This window comes from Cariama cristata, unplaced genomic scaffold (assembly GCF_000690535.1).
Source record: "Cariama cristata isolate BGI_N322 unplaced genomic scaffold, ASM69053v1 scaffold11793, whole genome shotgun sequence".
Classification (NCBI taxonomy): domain Eukaryota; kingdom Metazoa; phylum Chordata; class Aves; order Cariamiformes; family Cariamidae; genus Cariama; species Cariama cristata.
In genome coordinates, this window is record NW_009606675.1 from 1 (window position 1) to 15,260 (window position 15,260).

The 15,260-nt window shown below is 38.6% G+C and overlaps 1 protein-coding gene across 1 annotated transcript; it reads right to left on the reverse strand.

The window, feature by feature from the left end:
- Nucleotides 1–1,323: 1,323 nt before the first annotated feature.
- LOC104157038 (disco-interacting protein 2 homolog A-like) lies at nucleotides 1,324–14,755 on the reverse strand (the record flags this gene model as incomplete). Its single annotated transcript, XM_009696459.1, has 12 exons — nucleotides 1,324–1,463; nucleotides 2,569–2,683; nucleotides 4,157–4,276; nucleotides 4,749–4,842; nucleotides 5,161–5,225; nucleotides 8,605–8,707; nucleotides 9,140–9,249; nucleotides 9,524–9,647; nucleotides 10,429–10,539; nucleotides 10,785–10,876; nucleotides 12,500–12,697; nucleotides 14,636–14,755. Coding segments are annotated over 12 exons (1,392 nt in total), but the record flags the coding sequence as incomplete, so codon positions are not given.
- Nucleotides 14,756–15,260: the final 505 nt, after the last annotated feature.

The following is a 15,260-nucleotide window of genomic DNA, read 5'->3' on the forward strand; positions in this document are numbered from 1 at the left end:
AGCCCATACTTCATCACCTTCTCTGTGAGAATGTAAGAGGAGACAGTGTCCAAAACCTGACCAAAGTCACGGTAGAGAGTATCCACTGCTCTCCCTTCATCTACCAAGCCAGTCACTTCATCACAGAAGGCGACCAGGTTGGTCAAGTATGACTTCTCCTTGGTGAATCCATGCTGACTACTCCTGATGACTTTCTTGTCCTCCATGTGCATGAGAATATGGTTTCCAGAATTAGTTGTTCCATCACCTTCGCGGGGTTCGAGATGAGTCTGACCAGCCTGTAGTTCCCTGGGTTCTCCTTATTGGCCATCTTGAAGACAGGAGTCTGCTTTCCTCGAGTCCTCAGGCACTTCTCCCAGTCGCCATAATCATTGAAAGATTGTTGAGAGTGGCTTCAGAATGAAATCAAACAGCTCCCTCAGCACTCATGAGTGAATCCCATCAGGGCCCACGGACTTGTGCCTGTGCTGTTTGCTTAAGTATTCCTTAACTTCATCTCTTTTACAAAGGGTGTATCTTTCTTGCTGAGGACTTTGGGTTTGTCTCGTTTGGAGAAAAAGAGGCTGAGGCATGAACTCACTGTTCTCTACAGCTTCCTGAGGAGGGGACATGGAGAGGGAGGTGCTGAGCTCTTCCCCCTGGTATCCAGTGATAGGATGCATGGGAAAAGTTCGAAGCTGTGCTAGGAGAGGTTCAGACTGGACAGTAGGAAGCATTTCTTTACCAAGAGGATGGTCAAACCCTGGAACAGGCTTCCTAGAGAGGTGGTCGATGCCCCAAAGCCATCAGTGTTTAAGAGGCATTTGGACAATGCCCTTAATAAAATGCTTTCACTTGGTCAGCCCTGAATTGGTCAGGCAGTTGGACTAGATGATCATTATAGGTCCCTTCCAACTGAAATATTCTATTCTATTTTATTCTAACATGTGGACTATCACTCCTGGATGAAAGACAGTATTTCTTACTATACTTTAGTTTTTGTTTTGTTCTGCTCTATTTGTTATTACATAGCTGTATGTCAGTCAGCACTAATGCTAACAAACGAATAATAAAACAACTCTGCAGACCCACCAAAAGCATCTGCCCATACCAAAACCTATGGTCATTCAAATTTATCGTGGATTAAACTCCACTGAAAACACTGAATAATCTAGTTGAGACAGTATTTAATCATCATGTGTTTAGTTAATGCATCAAAATGTAAGTCATGCCACTTTAAAGGTATTTATCATTTGACATTTTTATTTATTTCATCAAAACAAGTATAATAGTAAAGATAACTTATGTGGACTATGCTTAAACATACTTGAAATGCTTTCCTACCTCCAGGCATAATCTGACCAACATCCTGTACAGTTAACACTGACAACTTCTCTTCTGTATCCACTCTTATCACGCCAAAACTCAGACAATTCATAGATAACACTGCTTTTCCTGGAGGAGGCCCACCCAGTTCTGGAGGTCTGAAAAACAGAAAGTCAAATCAGATATAAATCAACAGACCAATGGCAATATGGTCATCAAAAACATTGGGCAAGTCTCCCAGGTTTGTTAAGGTTAAGAGAAATAATGGTTTCTCATTTTAAACAAACAAGAATTCAAGACTGGTAATGTACTTTTAACTAGATGAAAAAAGAGCTAGAACAGAAGATCACATAGCTTCCTCCCACTTTAAAATGTTACAGAGAGGATTTAGTTCTATTATGGGCAAAGAAGTGTCACGAATAAGCATTCAAAGGCTAAATTTTCTAAACACCGGGAGAAATTAGGAAGCGTTTGGAAGGCTTGAAACTTCTTACTCTGAGCAGAACTGACTGAGGACCAATAACTCCATTTTGTGTAACTGTTCAACTTTCAGGATGGAACAGAGCAAAAGATTCCAGGGGTTGTTGTAAAAAACAGTTCTTTAAGTGCTTTTTTTTCTTTTTTAAATGGGAAATGTCAGTTCTCCCACCAGAGAAAGCACTATCTAAAATCTCAAACTTCTTTGTTTCAAGTTTTCTTGAAACTGATACTCCGAAAAAGCACATTTTGATCAAAACCACTGTCAAAAAAATATTCCAGCATATTCTATCCATATATCTATTAATAATCAAAGGACTTCCTTTTTTCAGAGCATCCTTTGCCATCTCCAGAAATCCAATGGTATTTTTCAGACAAGTTACAAATATATTTCTTTCTTTAGCCCCCTGTTTACAAGACTGTATATAAGCAATTACTTGAAGATTCAGCATCTTCTTCCTCCCAATTAAGTAACAGTCTTGATTTTTCAGGCATTTTATAAAGGCCCTCCAGCAACATCAGTGAGGATGAGACCTCGCTTTCATGAGCAGTAATAAACCCAAAACCCTTATGGTTGACTGATTTTAAACAACATTAAACTTTTTAAAGAGAACAAAAATCACCCATTCTTCAGTGAAGGATATACCTGTAAGCCTCAGCCTTCCTCTATCTAGGTCTTTGGGCATCTTTATGTGGGTAATAGTATTTTCTGACTGTCATTTTAACACCAGATACATTTCAATAGCCAGGAAATGCTTCAGTTCACTTTTCAGAAAAGAGAATTACCTGCGAATAGCAACAGTTAGCGCCTCTGAAGAACTAGCACAGGGACAGATTACTTCTGGTCTCAAACCTCTGGATTGAAATACATTCAGGAATGCATCACATGAAGATATTGACCCTAAAAAGAACAATCAGACAATGGGAAACATTTTGCCAAGGGCAGGAAAGCTTGAGCTGCAGGATTTCAAAGTCTACGCTTACTCTCACCTCAGCTGTACAAATATGGTTGCATCTATGCACAGAAATAATATACTTTCAAACGGTCTAAAAGACATTCCAGCCTATTATTAGATGTTAGATTTGGAGAAGAATCTCAGTGGTTAACAACTAATTCACTAAATGAAATTCACAACTGCATACTCTCTTTATCTGGCAGCACTCTGTAACACTTAACATCATGGGAAGTCCTTCAGTAATCAGGATATTTTGTCACTAAGAGTAACTGTACCTATCAGCTTCCTATACAGCTCCTATATGAGGTTTTCTTATAGAGGTCACAGAACTAAAGCACTTAGAAATTAAAATCAATTGCTTCTGACATATCTTCACTTCAGTTCAGAACTCTACCTGGCCTCTAGCACTCAGCCCCAAATGCAAGAGGATACCTCATCACCTACAGCTTTGTATTTTACAGTTGTGGAATTGCAGCAAGTAACGCAAACCAGTAAACTTAACTGATTATATTACATCCTAGGCATAATTTCATGTCAATTCATGTAAGAGTACAGCACTGATGAAAAGATGAAGTTAAAAAAAAAAAAAAGAATTTATGCAGCTAAATAAGCTAAATATAGCTAAGAAGTGCAAACAGCAATGAAAAAACAGTGGCATCACTAGCATACAAATAGTATTTTACTACAGAATGAACTGCCTAACTTCCTAAGCATCAGCTCTGAAACAGTGCTTACAACAAATATAATCTTAGCAAGAGCATTCCAAGCTTTCATCTTCCGTCAGTACAACTTGACGACCTCTCATCGTGCAACTCCAAGGAACCTGAAACACTATTGATTTTCTGGCATATGAGAACAGCAAAATTAAGCAACTAAGTTATATTCTTGCCTGTTGCAAAAAAAACCTCCCAGTTGCTTTCTCAAATTACTGTAAACCACCACCATATGATTGACAGAAAAAGGCAAGAACCTACCGCATATTCTAGTTAATAGTTGTCATGGTTTTGAGTTAAGGCTGTGACTGCTCCCATTTTTATGTCCTTGCACATGATTGAGACAAGCCCTAGGGGCACGTACAGAATCAGACACACTGCAACTCACAAGATTTTTATGTCTACATGCAATACATGAGCAACTACTTCGAAACTGACATTGTGATTTACCTGAAATTTTAAAAGCCTCTTTCAAATTACATTGCCAACTATTCTGTATAAAAAGAATAGATCCTTCAGAACATTTTCTACGAACGTTTCGCGCCAGTGTCCTTGGCAAAGAAATATTGCTGCTGTCTCTGCTTTGCTGAAGATGAACTATAGTCAGTGCTGCTGAACTCCTACAGCGCAGACCCAGAGTTCTGTGATTTACAGTGTGCTTTAGTTCACCTTGGACTGATACTCAGAAAATGCATCCATACTCACATGGATTAGCTCCATCTGCCACTATTAACATTCGTAAAGAGCTCAGACTGACATCTCTCTGATCCCTCTGAGCCAAAAGTGACCAGTGCATATCACGTGATTTTACTACTGCTACACGGGCTGAAAATAAAAAAAAAACCCCACAATTACAGTGCATGTGCAGAACAAAATAAAGGCCAACTATAAAATTATATAAATATTTTGTGTATTTACAAAATTTACGAAGCTAAATACAAAACAAACACAAATGCCAAATATTTAACTACTAATGACAGATGTATACTCAATGTCTCCAGATGGACTTGATTATAGAATTTAAATGTTTACTATAAATTCAAATACTGAGATGAGAAACATAGTTTCTTTAAAAGTCTGTCAGAAGTTATCAGTATCACTCATCAGTGAATCTATCGGTACATATTACACTGAAACGGAGTACCTGATTGCTAAAGCCATGGCAAAGAAAGTCAGCAGTGGATAAATGGATAAAACAGCAGTGGCTTCAGCTAGAGAAGACATTTTATACAGATTTTTTTTTTTTTTTAAGATCACCCAAAAAGAGATGGGTTAAGTAAAAATACTTTAAGATTACCTTTGTATGAGCAGACTTTCTGTATCCAGGAAAGTGGATTAACCTTCATTAATGCATAGGGAATACTGATGACATGCATCCTGTTCATAACACTCTATGAGAAAAATATTTAAAAAATGAACTTTCAAGTGGCTCAAACAATACATAGCATGTACCAACACTTAAAAAAAAAAATAATCACAGCTACTGCATAACTTACATTTAACCTAGTGAAAACTATGTGTATAATCAGTAAAAACATAAGCTATGCCCATGCAGTCTGTTACTGAAAAAAACCCACCTTATTCTGAAAAATATAGATATTGAAATATAAATAGTTTGAGAGAGTTTATGACATCATTCTCATACCAAGACTGTCCCCCTGAGAGAAGCAGCCTGCCGCAGTTTTTTTTTTATCGATTCAAATACTCACTGTTAATACTCCATGCCAGAGGCCAGCATCTCTTTTGAAATCCAAGACATTTGTTAGTGTTTCAGCTGAAAGCGAAGGAGAAATTATCAGACATAAGCAGCATATTTATGAGGATATTTAATAACTCAAACTATTTGTTAAAGCAACTATGAAGCTTCCAACACCACTAAGAAATCCAAGCTATGTTGCCATGCCTTCTTGTCTATAACAAACAGGCTGCTTAAGCTGAAAGTGTCTCACTTTACTTATAACAATCAACTTTAAATTATAGACTAGATTATTACAAGATATTTAAGACCCTGTTTTCATTATAATACCACTTCCATGTGTTTGTTACATTTGCCAATGAATTATGCAGACTGAAACTTTAGCTTTGATGCAGACTTTTTCAGCTGGACTGAAAAAGTTCTGCAGTATCTGAAAGAATTAAATTTAGTGAGAAATATTACCATGGCTGCACTAAATTTTCTTCAATGTTTTCTCTGGGAACTTTGAACACATTATGTGATTTTAAAAAATAGAATCGAAGATTTTAAATCAAAGATTCAACCTGATTTTAGAGGAATATCTTGTATTGATCAAGTGAAACTTGCTTATCACTGATGTAGGATGGCTGCATGGACAAGAAATTGTTCTTTGGGGTATTTACTATTCTTTTTCATTTTTTAGAATGTACACAGCTATTTCCCAATAAATAAAATACTTCAGTAAGTCAGCCATATATCCATTCATGCTCTGGGTGACCGAGAGCTTCATTCAGTCTGAGACAGGTACGCAGTCCGAGTCATGAGCCTGTATATAAGGAAATGCAAATGTTCCATATCCTCACTTGTTTTCAACTTTCAGGAAAAGTAAACTGCATAGAACCGGATTTGCTGGAGGAAGCTGCCAGCAGTTTCACAGCATCTTATGACAGACTCTGTATGATCCTCACAGAGAAGGTGATGAAGTATGGGCTGGGAGAGCAGAGAGAGAGATGGACTGAAAACTAACTGAATGTCTGGCCCAGAGGGTGGTGATTGATGGCACAAAGCCAAGCTGGAGGCCAGTAATTAGCTGTGTAGGCCAGGGCTCAATACTGGCTCCAGTTCTATTGAGCATCTTCATTAATGATCCAGGTGATGGGGCAAAGAGTATCCTCAGCAAGTTTGCAGAGGACACAAAGCTGGGAGGAACGGCTGGTACACCAGCAGGTTGTGCTGCCATCCAGAGGGACCTCGACAGGCTGAGGGAACGGTCTGACAGGAATCTCGTGAAGCTCAGCAAGGAGAAATGTAAAGTCCTGCCCCGTGGGGAGGAATAACCCCATGCACCAGGACGTGCTGGGAGCCAACTGCCTGGAGAGCAGCTTTTTGCAGAAAGGGCCCTGGGGTTCATGGTGACCACCAAGTTGAACATGAAACAGAACGTGCCCTTACAGCCAAGGCGGCTAATGGTGCACTGGGAGGGGTGTTGTCAGCAGGTCAACGGAGGTGATCCTTCCCCTCTGCTCAGCACTGGTGAAGCCACAACCTGCAGTATACTGTGTTCATTTCTGGGCTCCCCAGTACAAGCGAGAGATGGAGGTGCTGAAGTGAGTCCAGCGAAGGGCCACAAGGATGATTAAAGCGACTGAAGCATCTGGAAAAACTTTACATGGGGGTAACTGAGTGCTCGCACAAGTAACCCAAAGAGGTTGTGGGGTTTCCATCCTTGGAGATATTGAAAAGCTGTCTGGACATGGTCCGGGGTAACTGGCTCTAGGTCTCCCTGCTTGAGCTGAGGGGTCAGACGAGATGACATCCAGAGGTCCCTTCCAATCTCAACCATTCTGTGATTCTGCGTGTTCCAGGATACATTAGCACACACCACCCCATTGTGGTATAAAATCTAGTCAAACCATGAGATTCTTCCAGCAAACATGATTTCAAAGGGACAAGTTTTTGGTTAATGGTAGCACAGATGAACTCTATGCACTGGGTCAAAACCATGTGCAGTTCTTGACTACTCCTTGAGAGAATGACTGAAAACAAGTACATCTCTCACTTTAATTCAAATCCCTATGGAGATGTTCTTCTGTAGGACATGATTAACTAAGAAGATCCCTTCCTTTCTGAAAATAGGGACTACTATGGCCAAGATTGCAAAGCTGCAAGAAGCTATAAACAAAACAGAAGGCAAAGCTTTATATGGTCTATACAGAACACAAACCTCGTGACAGCACCTCTATCATGTGGCAATAGAAATTTGAAAAATGAACGTACAAGAAGACAAGAGAACTCAGCACCCTCTGTGAAGATCTGAAATGTTAATGGCCAGCAACACTACTCCACATTTGTCTGAAAATTAAGATGTGTAGACCTCTTTGATCCATAATTAGTTGCCATCATTCTTTCAAGATTCAGGAACCGCTGTAAAATCCTTTACCTACACGCTGGTTGCACCCTCCTGTCTCCCAGCACAGTTCTTGTAGTTGGCAGCTGGGAAGGTGTCCCGAAATGAAAATGGGAAAGGATTCTCTTTGATGGTAAGTAAGAAGAGTACAGATAACTGACCGTGAAAACTTCTTTTACCCTATCATACTATTTATGTGGATTTTGGAGGACGACAGATGTAAACCAATTGCCCAAAGGAAGGAGGAAGGAAAAATACGTGCAAGAGAGGACCGTTAGCAACTGTTGCTATCTGGTATCTGCTCATGCAGATCATGTGTCACACTCCTAGGAATCACAAAGTAAAAGAGTTCTAAGGACTATGATGCATACTACATTTTACCTAGTCATTACTGGGTTTCAAGTCAAGACTTCAGAAGCCCTTCCCTTTGGTCAATAACCACAACTCTTTCTCCTGAGAAATAACAAGCTGCATAACTGATACCAGTCTGTCTGTATGGCACACCAGTCTGCACTGTTATAGCAGCTATAACTGGAACTGGCAGCATCCAAAGCTCTTCAAAGAGATCCAAGCTATCCAAATGGCCTCTAGGATCAGTCTAGGAAAGTTCCCTCAATTTCTGCTGAGAAGGCTTCTCTAACTCTGCATGTTGGTATCTCAAACTGGCCCCCTTAGGACTTCATAAAGTGGTTAGTGCGTTCAAAAGGCATTAGGGAGGGCAAAACAGATTTGCAGCAAAGCTGTTTTCAAGATGATGAAAAGAATCAGCATAGCTCTTACCACCACCAAATTTATGAAAACTGAAAAATCCAAACCCTTGAATAAAATCGGTAAGGATCTTCAGTTAAAAAAATTTTAATACACATTGATTATGATTTCACAAGTGGCTTCTTACTTTCCTTCATATATCAGACTAATTATGAATGAGGAAGTTTGTCTTTCCCTTCGCAGTTAAAGCTACTACTGCTTATCTAAACTTCTTTTAAGACAGTAAACATGATTTTGCAACATAAATTGTCTGAATATTCAAAGCTATGAATACCATTTTGAAGTTGTACCTATCTAACTTACCTTCTGAATAACCACATGCCTGAGTCAACGCGTGACAGTGTGCCAGCATGGAAGCATGAGATACAGTAATGCCCACAGTGCTGCCCTCTTTACTTGTTTTATACTGAAAAGGGAAAATTTATACAAGCATTAGATTAACAACAAAATCTAGAAAACTTACAGTATTGAACTGAAAGAATATTTTACTATAAAAATGAAGCGAACTTTTTTTTAAAAAAAAAAAGAAGCTAGCATAAAAGATACATTTCTGTTCAGAGAATATGCTAATATCATATTAAATCTGACTGTTTCTCTACCTCAATTAAACAAACTATGCCAGGGATCCAAAAATGCCAGTTATCCCCAATCTTCAGTCTGATTCAACACAACCACTCAAGTGACAGTTTGCCTGGCAACCTTGAGGGAAATATTCTTGTTGCACAGTTAAAAATATTGTAGTCGTCTCTGTTACTGCAACAAGAGATTAAAGGAAGAAAATGTGCTATGACAAACTACAATACAGTAAGTGTAAGTCAGTCATATTATAATGGATCACCTCAATATAAGCAATCTCAGCACTGGCATCCCGTACTTGCGGATGCCAGTCTTTCGTTGGTTTTGCCAGATGCTTCCCATCAATCACAAACCAAATGAGATGAGGCCAGCCTTCAAAGAAAAAGAAAACTTACTGTCATTATGGTTCGAAAAATCCATTTTTTTTCCCCAGTATTGAGGGATGACAACAGGAGGCAAGCAAAAGCTGCAGCGTCACCCTCCTGACAGGAAGAAGCAGCACAAAGTACTGTCTTGACAATGAAGGCAGTTCTTCTTTATATGTAAGCTAGAAGCATGCAAGCAAACTCCAAGATTGCTGTTTAATAGCAACAATGGATATACCCGCTCTTTATCCTATAAAGAAATTTGACTAGCTTAAACATACCTTTGAATGTAACCACCTCGCCAGTCTGAGCTTTAGGAAGGCCTTTTTGACAGGCATCAGTGGTTAAAGCTAGCGTTACTCCACAGCTGCCCAAAAGAAATCCAATCTGCTGGCTGCCAGCATCCTACACAGAAACCATGTTATAGCAAACTTACAACTAATAAAGCTTTTGTACAGTTTACTGTAACTTTTCCATGTTTAGAAAATATTAAGCCAATTTATATGACAGGAAAAAACAAACTTCTAGTCCGTAAGACCTTTTATGGAAGACAAAAGACTGAAGTCTATGCTCAAAAGGCTTAGCTTTGCTTAGCACCAACTAAACTAGATTTGGCAGTAGATCTAGCAAGCAATGGTAGCAAAGTAGTGTCAAAAGCAATGGTTGTGCATCCTTCTCCAACCCAACAGGGACCTTTATAAGTTCTGGTAAAACAGAGGGCTGGTTTGATGCTGAAGTCCTGAAGCACTGAAGAGCAGAGTCTGTAGCTTTTCAGCTCTTCCCTAATAATCTCAATGTGTGTGGGATTATACCGATATTTCCAGTAACTATTATGTCTCTGCCTGTCTGTGTTCTCATTACCCTGCACGAGAGCTCAAAAGACAGCATTTCTGTGTTGTTTTGAGAAACACTTTCACACATCTCTTCAAAAAATGACTTAAAATAATCTCTACAGTTACACATCCTAAATAGTTAACTTCATAGCTTTATACTATTACCCCCCTTCCCTAACTAAATATTAAATACCTTTCCAAGCATATAATGTGCACTGAGTAGTTCAGCTGATGCACCATACTGCTTTCAAAAGTGCAGGCTATGCATGGTCCCATACAAGGACTATAGGATTTAGACATCTCCCACTTTATTTATGTACAAAACCATAAAAACATCAAATGTATTTGCCTACCTTTCTTGTTAGTGGAACTTCTATTGGGACAGGAATAAGTTCCGCCAGGAGACATCCATAAAATGCCACCATAAACATAACTGGATCGCTATTAGGAAATACAAGAGCTACCTACAAAAATACATTAAAATAACAAGAAATATTTTTTGTTGTCATTTGTGGGGTAGGGGGGCTGCTTTTTAATTTGTGGGAAAAAAAATCTTCACAACAATGTTCATATTTAAACTAGGAACAGAAATACTAAATTATGTGATAGTATGCTATTACAAGTTGCAGTATTACAATGCTTTCTTTAGCTAAAGCTGTTCCTTGCTGTCGTATTTTATCCATAGATACCATTTCAAACAGAAACCTACCCGGTCTCCATGCTTCAGCAGTGGTTCATTTTTAGTGGCTAGCTTGTTTAGCAGGGTATACGCTAACTTCAAGCTTCGACTCCACAGCTTGCCTAAAGAAAAAGAAGACAATACAGAAATTAAAAAATAGTGACTAAAATTTTCACATTTAATTGGCAAATCTCAGTGCCTTATATATGCACTAGGCAAGCTGGTTGTATTAGAACAAGGTCAGCAGGCACATGAGCAAATAACTGGGGAAAAGCAAACAACATTACTGTTGTGAAAGCAATCCCACCTCACAAACCTACTGAGTTCTTCCAACGTTTCAGCGCATCTGTGCGCACATAGCCTGGCTGATCAACCTAACTGCATTTCCAAAAGGCACTTAACAAGACTCCTTCCTAAGGGCTCTTACAGAAAGCAAACTGCTTGGGATAAAAAGAAAAATCTTAAACTGGACAAAAAAAATTAACTGAAAAGTAAGAAACAAAGGGTATAAATAAATGCCACAACATCTGGCTCTGTGAAATACCAGTTCAGTGCTCAGTAGTGATCTACACAGCTCTCAATAATCCAGAACAAAAAATTATTCCAAGCTATTAAATACAAAGACACCAATCTAACTATTTATTTGATGCAATATAAACATCCATTTTTAATTTGTAGCCTTCAAAAAAAAGAGTAGCTTTGCTAAAAAAAAACTGCTTACAAAAAACTGAGGAACAGCAAAACCCTTCCACTGTAAGGGTAAATCAAAGCAAGAACTCCGCAAAGAAGCACGCTGTGGCAAACAACACGCATCTGGAACTCAGCTTTCTAGTACAGGGTCTTTATCATGGACTGACATACACACTCAATCTCTTCAGACCAGGTAGCAACCATCGGTTATTTTATATTCGTCAGTCTCAAACTTCTTCAATTCAACAGTTTCTTTTTTCTGTGTAATTTCCAGTTATATAAAAAGTTACACAGGACTCAAGTACATCTTTATAGAACTGGCCATTCAGTGCAGTTGGCAGAGAGTTCAAGTACAATTTAGAGCTTGGCTTCTTTTCAGTTTGTCTTTTCCTTTCTTTTTTTTTTTTTTTTTATACGTAAAACTAAACATGGTACTCTAAACAGTTCTCAAAGCTCCACTGCAAAGTAATGAAACTCATGCAGCTGCTCAGTTACGTTTCCTGTAAGCGTATTTCATCTGTAAGAATGCAAATAAGAAATTTTAACATTCTAACATACTATACAATGAAATGCTGCAGTTAGCTGTCCTGAGGGACACAATTATCTTCCAGAAAAAATCCAATCACTATAATACTTCTAGTGCAATGATACAGGCAATATGTTTGACTTCCCACAATAACATCCTTAATATGCTCCTGAAGTACAAGTCTTCTCTATAAGGATATGCAAAAACTTTTAATATCTACTCTGGGAATCTGAACAGTGCATTATTAGTCATCTGTTTCTTCTTCCTATTTTACACCAGACTATTTTCAGTGTTCTTTCAAGAAAAAAAACCCACGATTGCTTCAAATTTACAAAAAGTCACTTGAAAAGAATCAATACCATCTACATTTTCCCTTCATTAACTTTAAAATGCTTTTCATATACAATGAATTCATAACTTGCATTCAAATAGCACTCTCATGAGCACCCTCAGTCCCTCTTAAGTAAAGCAAATTGTTCATTCCACTATGAACGCCTAATTCTTCCTTACAGTTATCACCAATACCTACCATAGGTAAGTGTATAAATAGCTTTCCCAGTCGTATCCAAGGCTGTCAGACAAGGGGCTTTCGGCTGGGTAGTTCCCCAGCGTTGCAGGGCAGCCAGCAGAGAAGGTGGCCAGTTGGTTACCACACCTAAAGGTTCACCTTTAAGTACATTCATTTGATTTCCTTCAGGCTTTGGTTGATTTGGGTCAGGCTGTTGCACTAAAACCAGAGCACAGTAAAATCACAAATGTCAGTTCTTACAAAAGTGTGCAAGTTACACTTAACAGACTATTCTACGAACCATTCTCACCTTCCTCTTCCTCACAGCTATCATTATTTCTCCTCTGCTTTATGATGATGCTATGCTAATCATCTGTTGCCTTCACAAAAAATAATTACCATCACTCTAGAGTTCTGATGCCATATTATTCAAAGGAGTTGGTCACAGGAACAGAATTTGAATCCTTAGTTCACTCTTTCTCTCTACTTTAGGAAGATGGTATTTTCTGCTGTTTGTTCTGCACATCTATTTAAATGAAAGCCTACACCAGGTCAAGAAGCTTCATCAGAGAGAACAGCTTCAGTGACAACTGAACTAAATTCTTAACAGGTGATGAAGAATGACACTACGCTCTTAAACAATATATTAAAAAAAGCCAGATGAAATGCTTCTGGTATGGATTATCTACAACTAAAACTGTACCACTTACAGAACATTTTGTTTGATTTCCAGATCATCTCTCTCAACTGTGGAACATTGCAGCGTTTGTATGCCATTTGCTCTCTGAGTAGCCTGCTGTTAAAATCCTGCCCCAAGCTGCTCAAGAAGGTGAAGTATCTTGATCTTAGTTAGCAAAGCAAAGTCATAGTTGGATTTGGCTAACAGTCAGTCTATGCAATAACTAAAATTAACAGTTCAAAGTGATCCTCTCCGCTCTCCACAATGACATACATGCACAACCTCAACAAAAGTTTGCCTGAAAAATCTTCAGCAAAAGACTAGAACCACAAGCACTGCATTATCTTAAAGTATCAAACAAATAGTACACGGAATCTAGTAGCAGCTGCTCAAAAATGTCACATCAAGAACAAAATTTTCATTTAATCTTTAAGAGAACAGAACGAAAATAAATCTCTAAAATTAGCAGATGTAGCTGGTTTTAAAGGCAGCTACATATTGCTAAGCAACTGCTCCATTTGTTAGAGATGCTTTTCTTTCTGCCCAGACATATGCATACAGAGAAGAAAATAGTGGTTTTTAGCCGAGCAGTATCTACAGAGCATGTACAAGCACTATCTTTTCTTGTGGTGCACAGAGAAGACATACCGCACAGTGCACTCAATGCATTTAATCCCTCTGAACCTCTAAAATAATGAGAATTTCTGGATTTCAAGAAGAGGATATTAACATGCATGTAAACAGTATTATAATAAATTCCAGTTACTAGCAAGTAAGTTTTTTCATCTAACTATATTTTGGCACTGACCAGCTACAAAGCTGCTTTTCAGAGCAGCATTTGGGGGTGGCTTGTAGACAAGCAGCTGAATGTGAGCAGCCAGAGAGGCTGTGGAATCTCCATGCTTGCAGATGCTCAGAACTGGAAAGGAGATAGACCTGAGCAGCCTGAGTTAGTCAGACCTGCTTTGAACAGACGGTTGGTTGGAGGCTTCCAGAAATCCACTGCACCATCAGTTACACCCAGGCTATGCCCTGATTTACTCCAAAGAGTACCCTCTATAAATTCACTGATTACTACAGGGCAGAGTTTAGAATCTCTGAGGCAAAAAGTGATGGTGGGACCACCACCAAACATGACAATTTTCTGGATGCACTCCTGTATTTCCTTACAAAGATATGTTCATAATTTCTCCAAGCATCTGTAAATCACTGTTTTTAGTATTCACTAGCTCATCACACTGGTCCAAATTGGGCTGAATCAGAAGAGTTTCAAAAGCGAGGGAGGCAGGGAGAATAAGTACACTGAGTAGCAGGGTTGAGTTGAAGGCACATGACCTTTCTCTCTCCAACATAACAACTCTACCATGATTTGTTTTCTATTGGGAAGAGAAAAACAAAACACCACTTGCTAAGAAGTATCAGTTCTTTTGGGAACCACTTACACAAAGAATGAAAAATGTATTTGAAAGAAAATTAACCTTCTAGAAGTTCTTCAAAATCATCAACAAAAAACTCTTTCAAAGGTGGGCGCTTTGGTCTTTTCAAGGTATTTAGAAGCTGCTGGATTTTAGAGGATACTCTGCTATTCACTGGGACACCTGCCAAACAGAAAAGATTTATTACTTACCACATATTAATAAATATACACTAAGACACATGATGCCACATTGCTGACATCAACTTGCTAAGCTGAGTGCAGCTTTCAGGTGGAAGACTCATTCAAGATGAACAGCTTGTTTGGAATAAAACCCCAGCTATAATCAGTAACAGTTTCAACCATGGATTTATTTGTTTTAAAACAATGCTGTTCCCTAGTTACCTGGCTGATGCATATACCTTCTCACACTTTAATTCAGCTTTTCAAACTGTTAACTCCTTCATGAGATTTCAATATAAATCTGAAGAATGTTCTTTTCTTCAAGAGTCTAGGTATTTGCTACATCTTAGCATTCATTCAGTTCTGAAAGTGTGAGAATGCTTGGAAAAAAAAAGTGAATTTTTCAATGTTTTATAGGGCTAGCAAAAAATAATCACAACACAAAACCATGTCGAATACTGATTTTCATTTGTATATGTGTGTCCTGGTTCGGCTGAAACAGAACT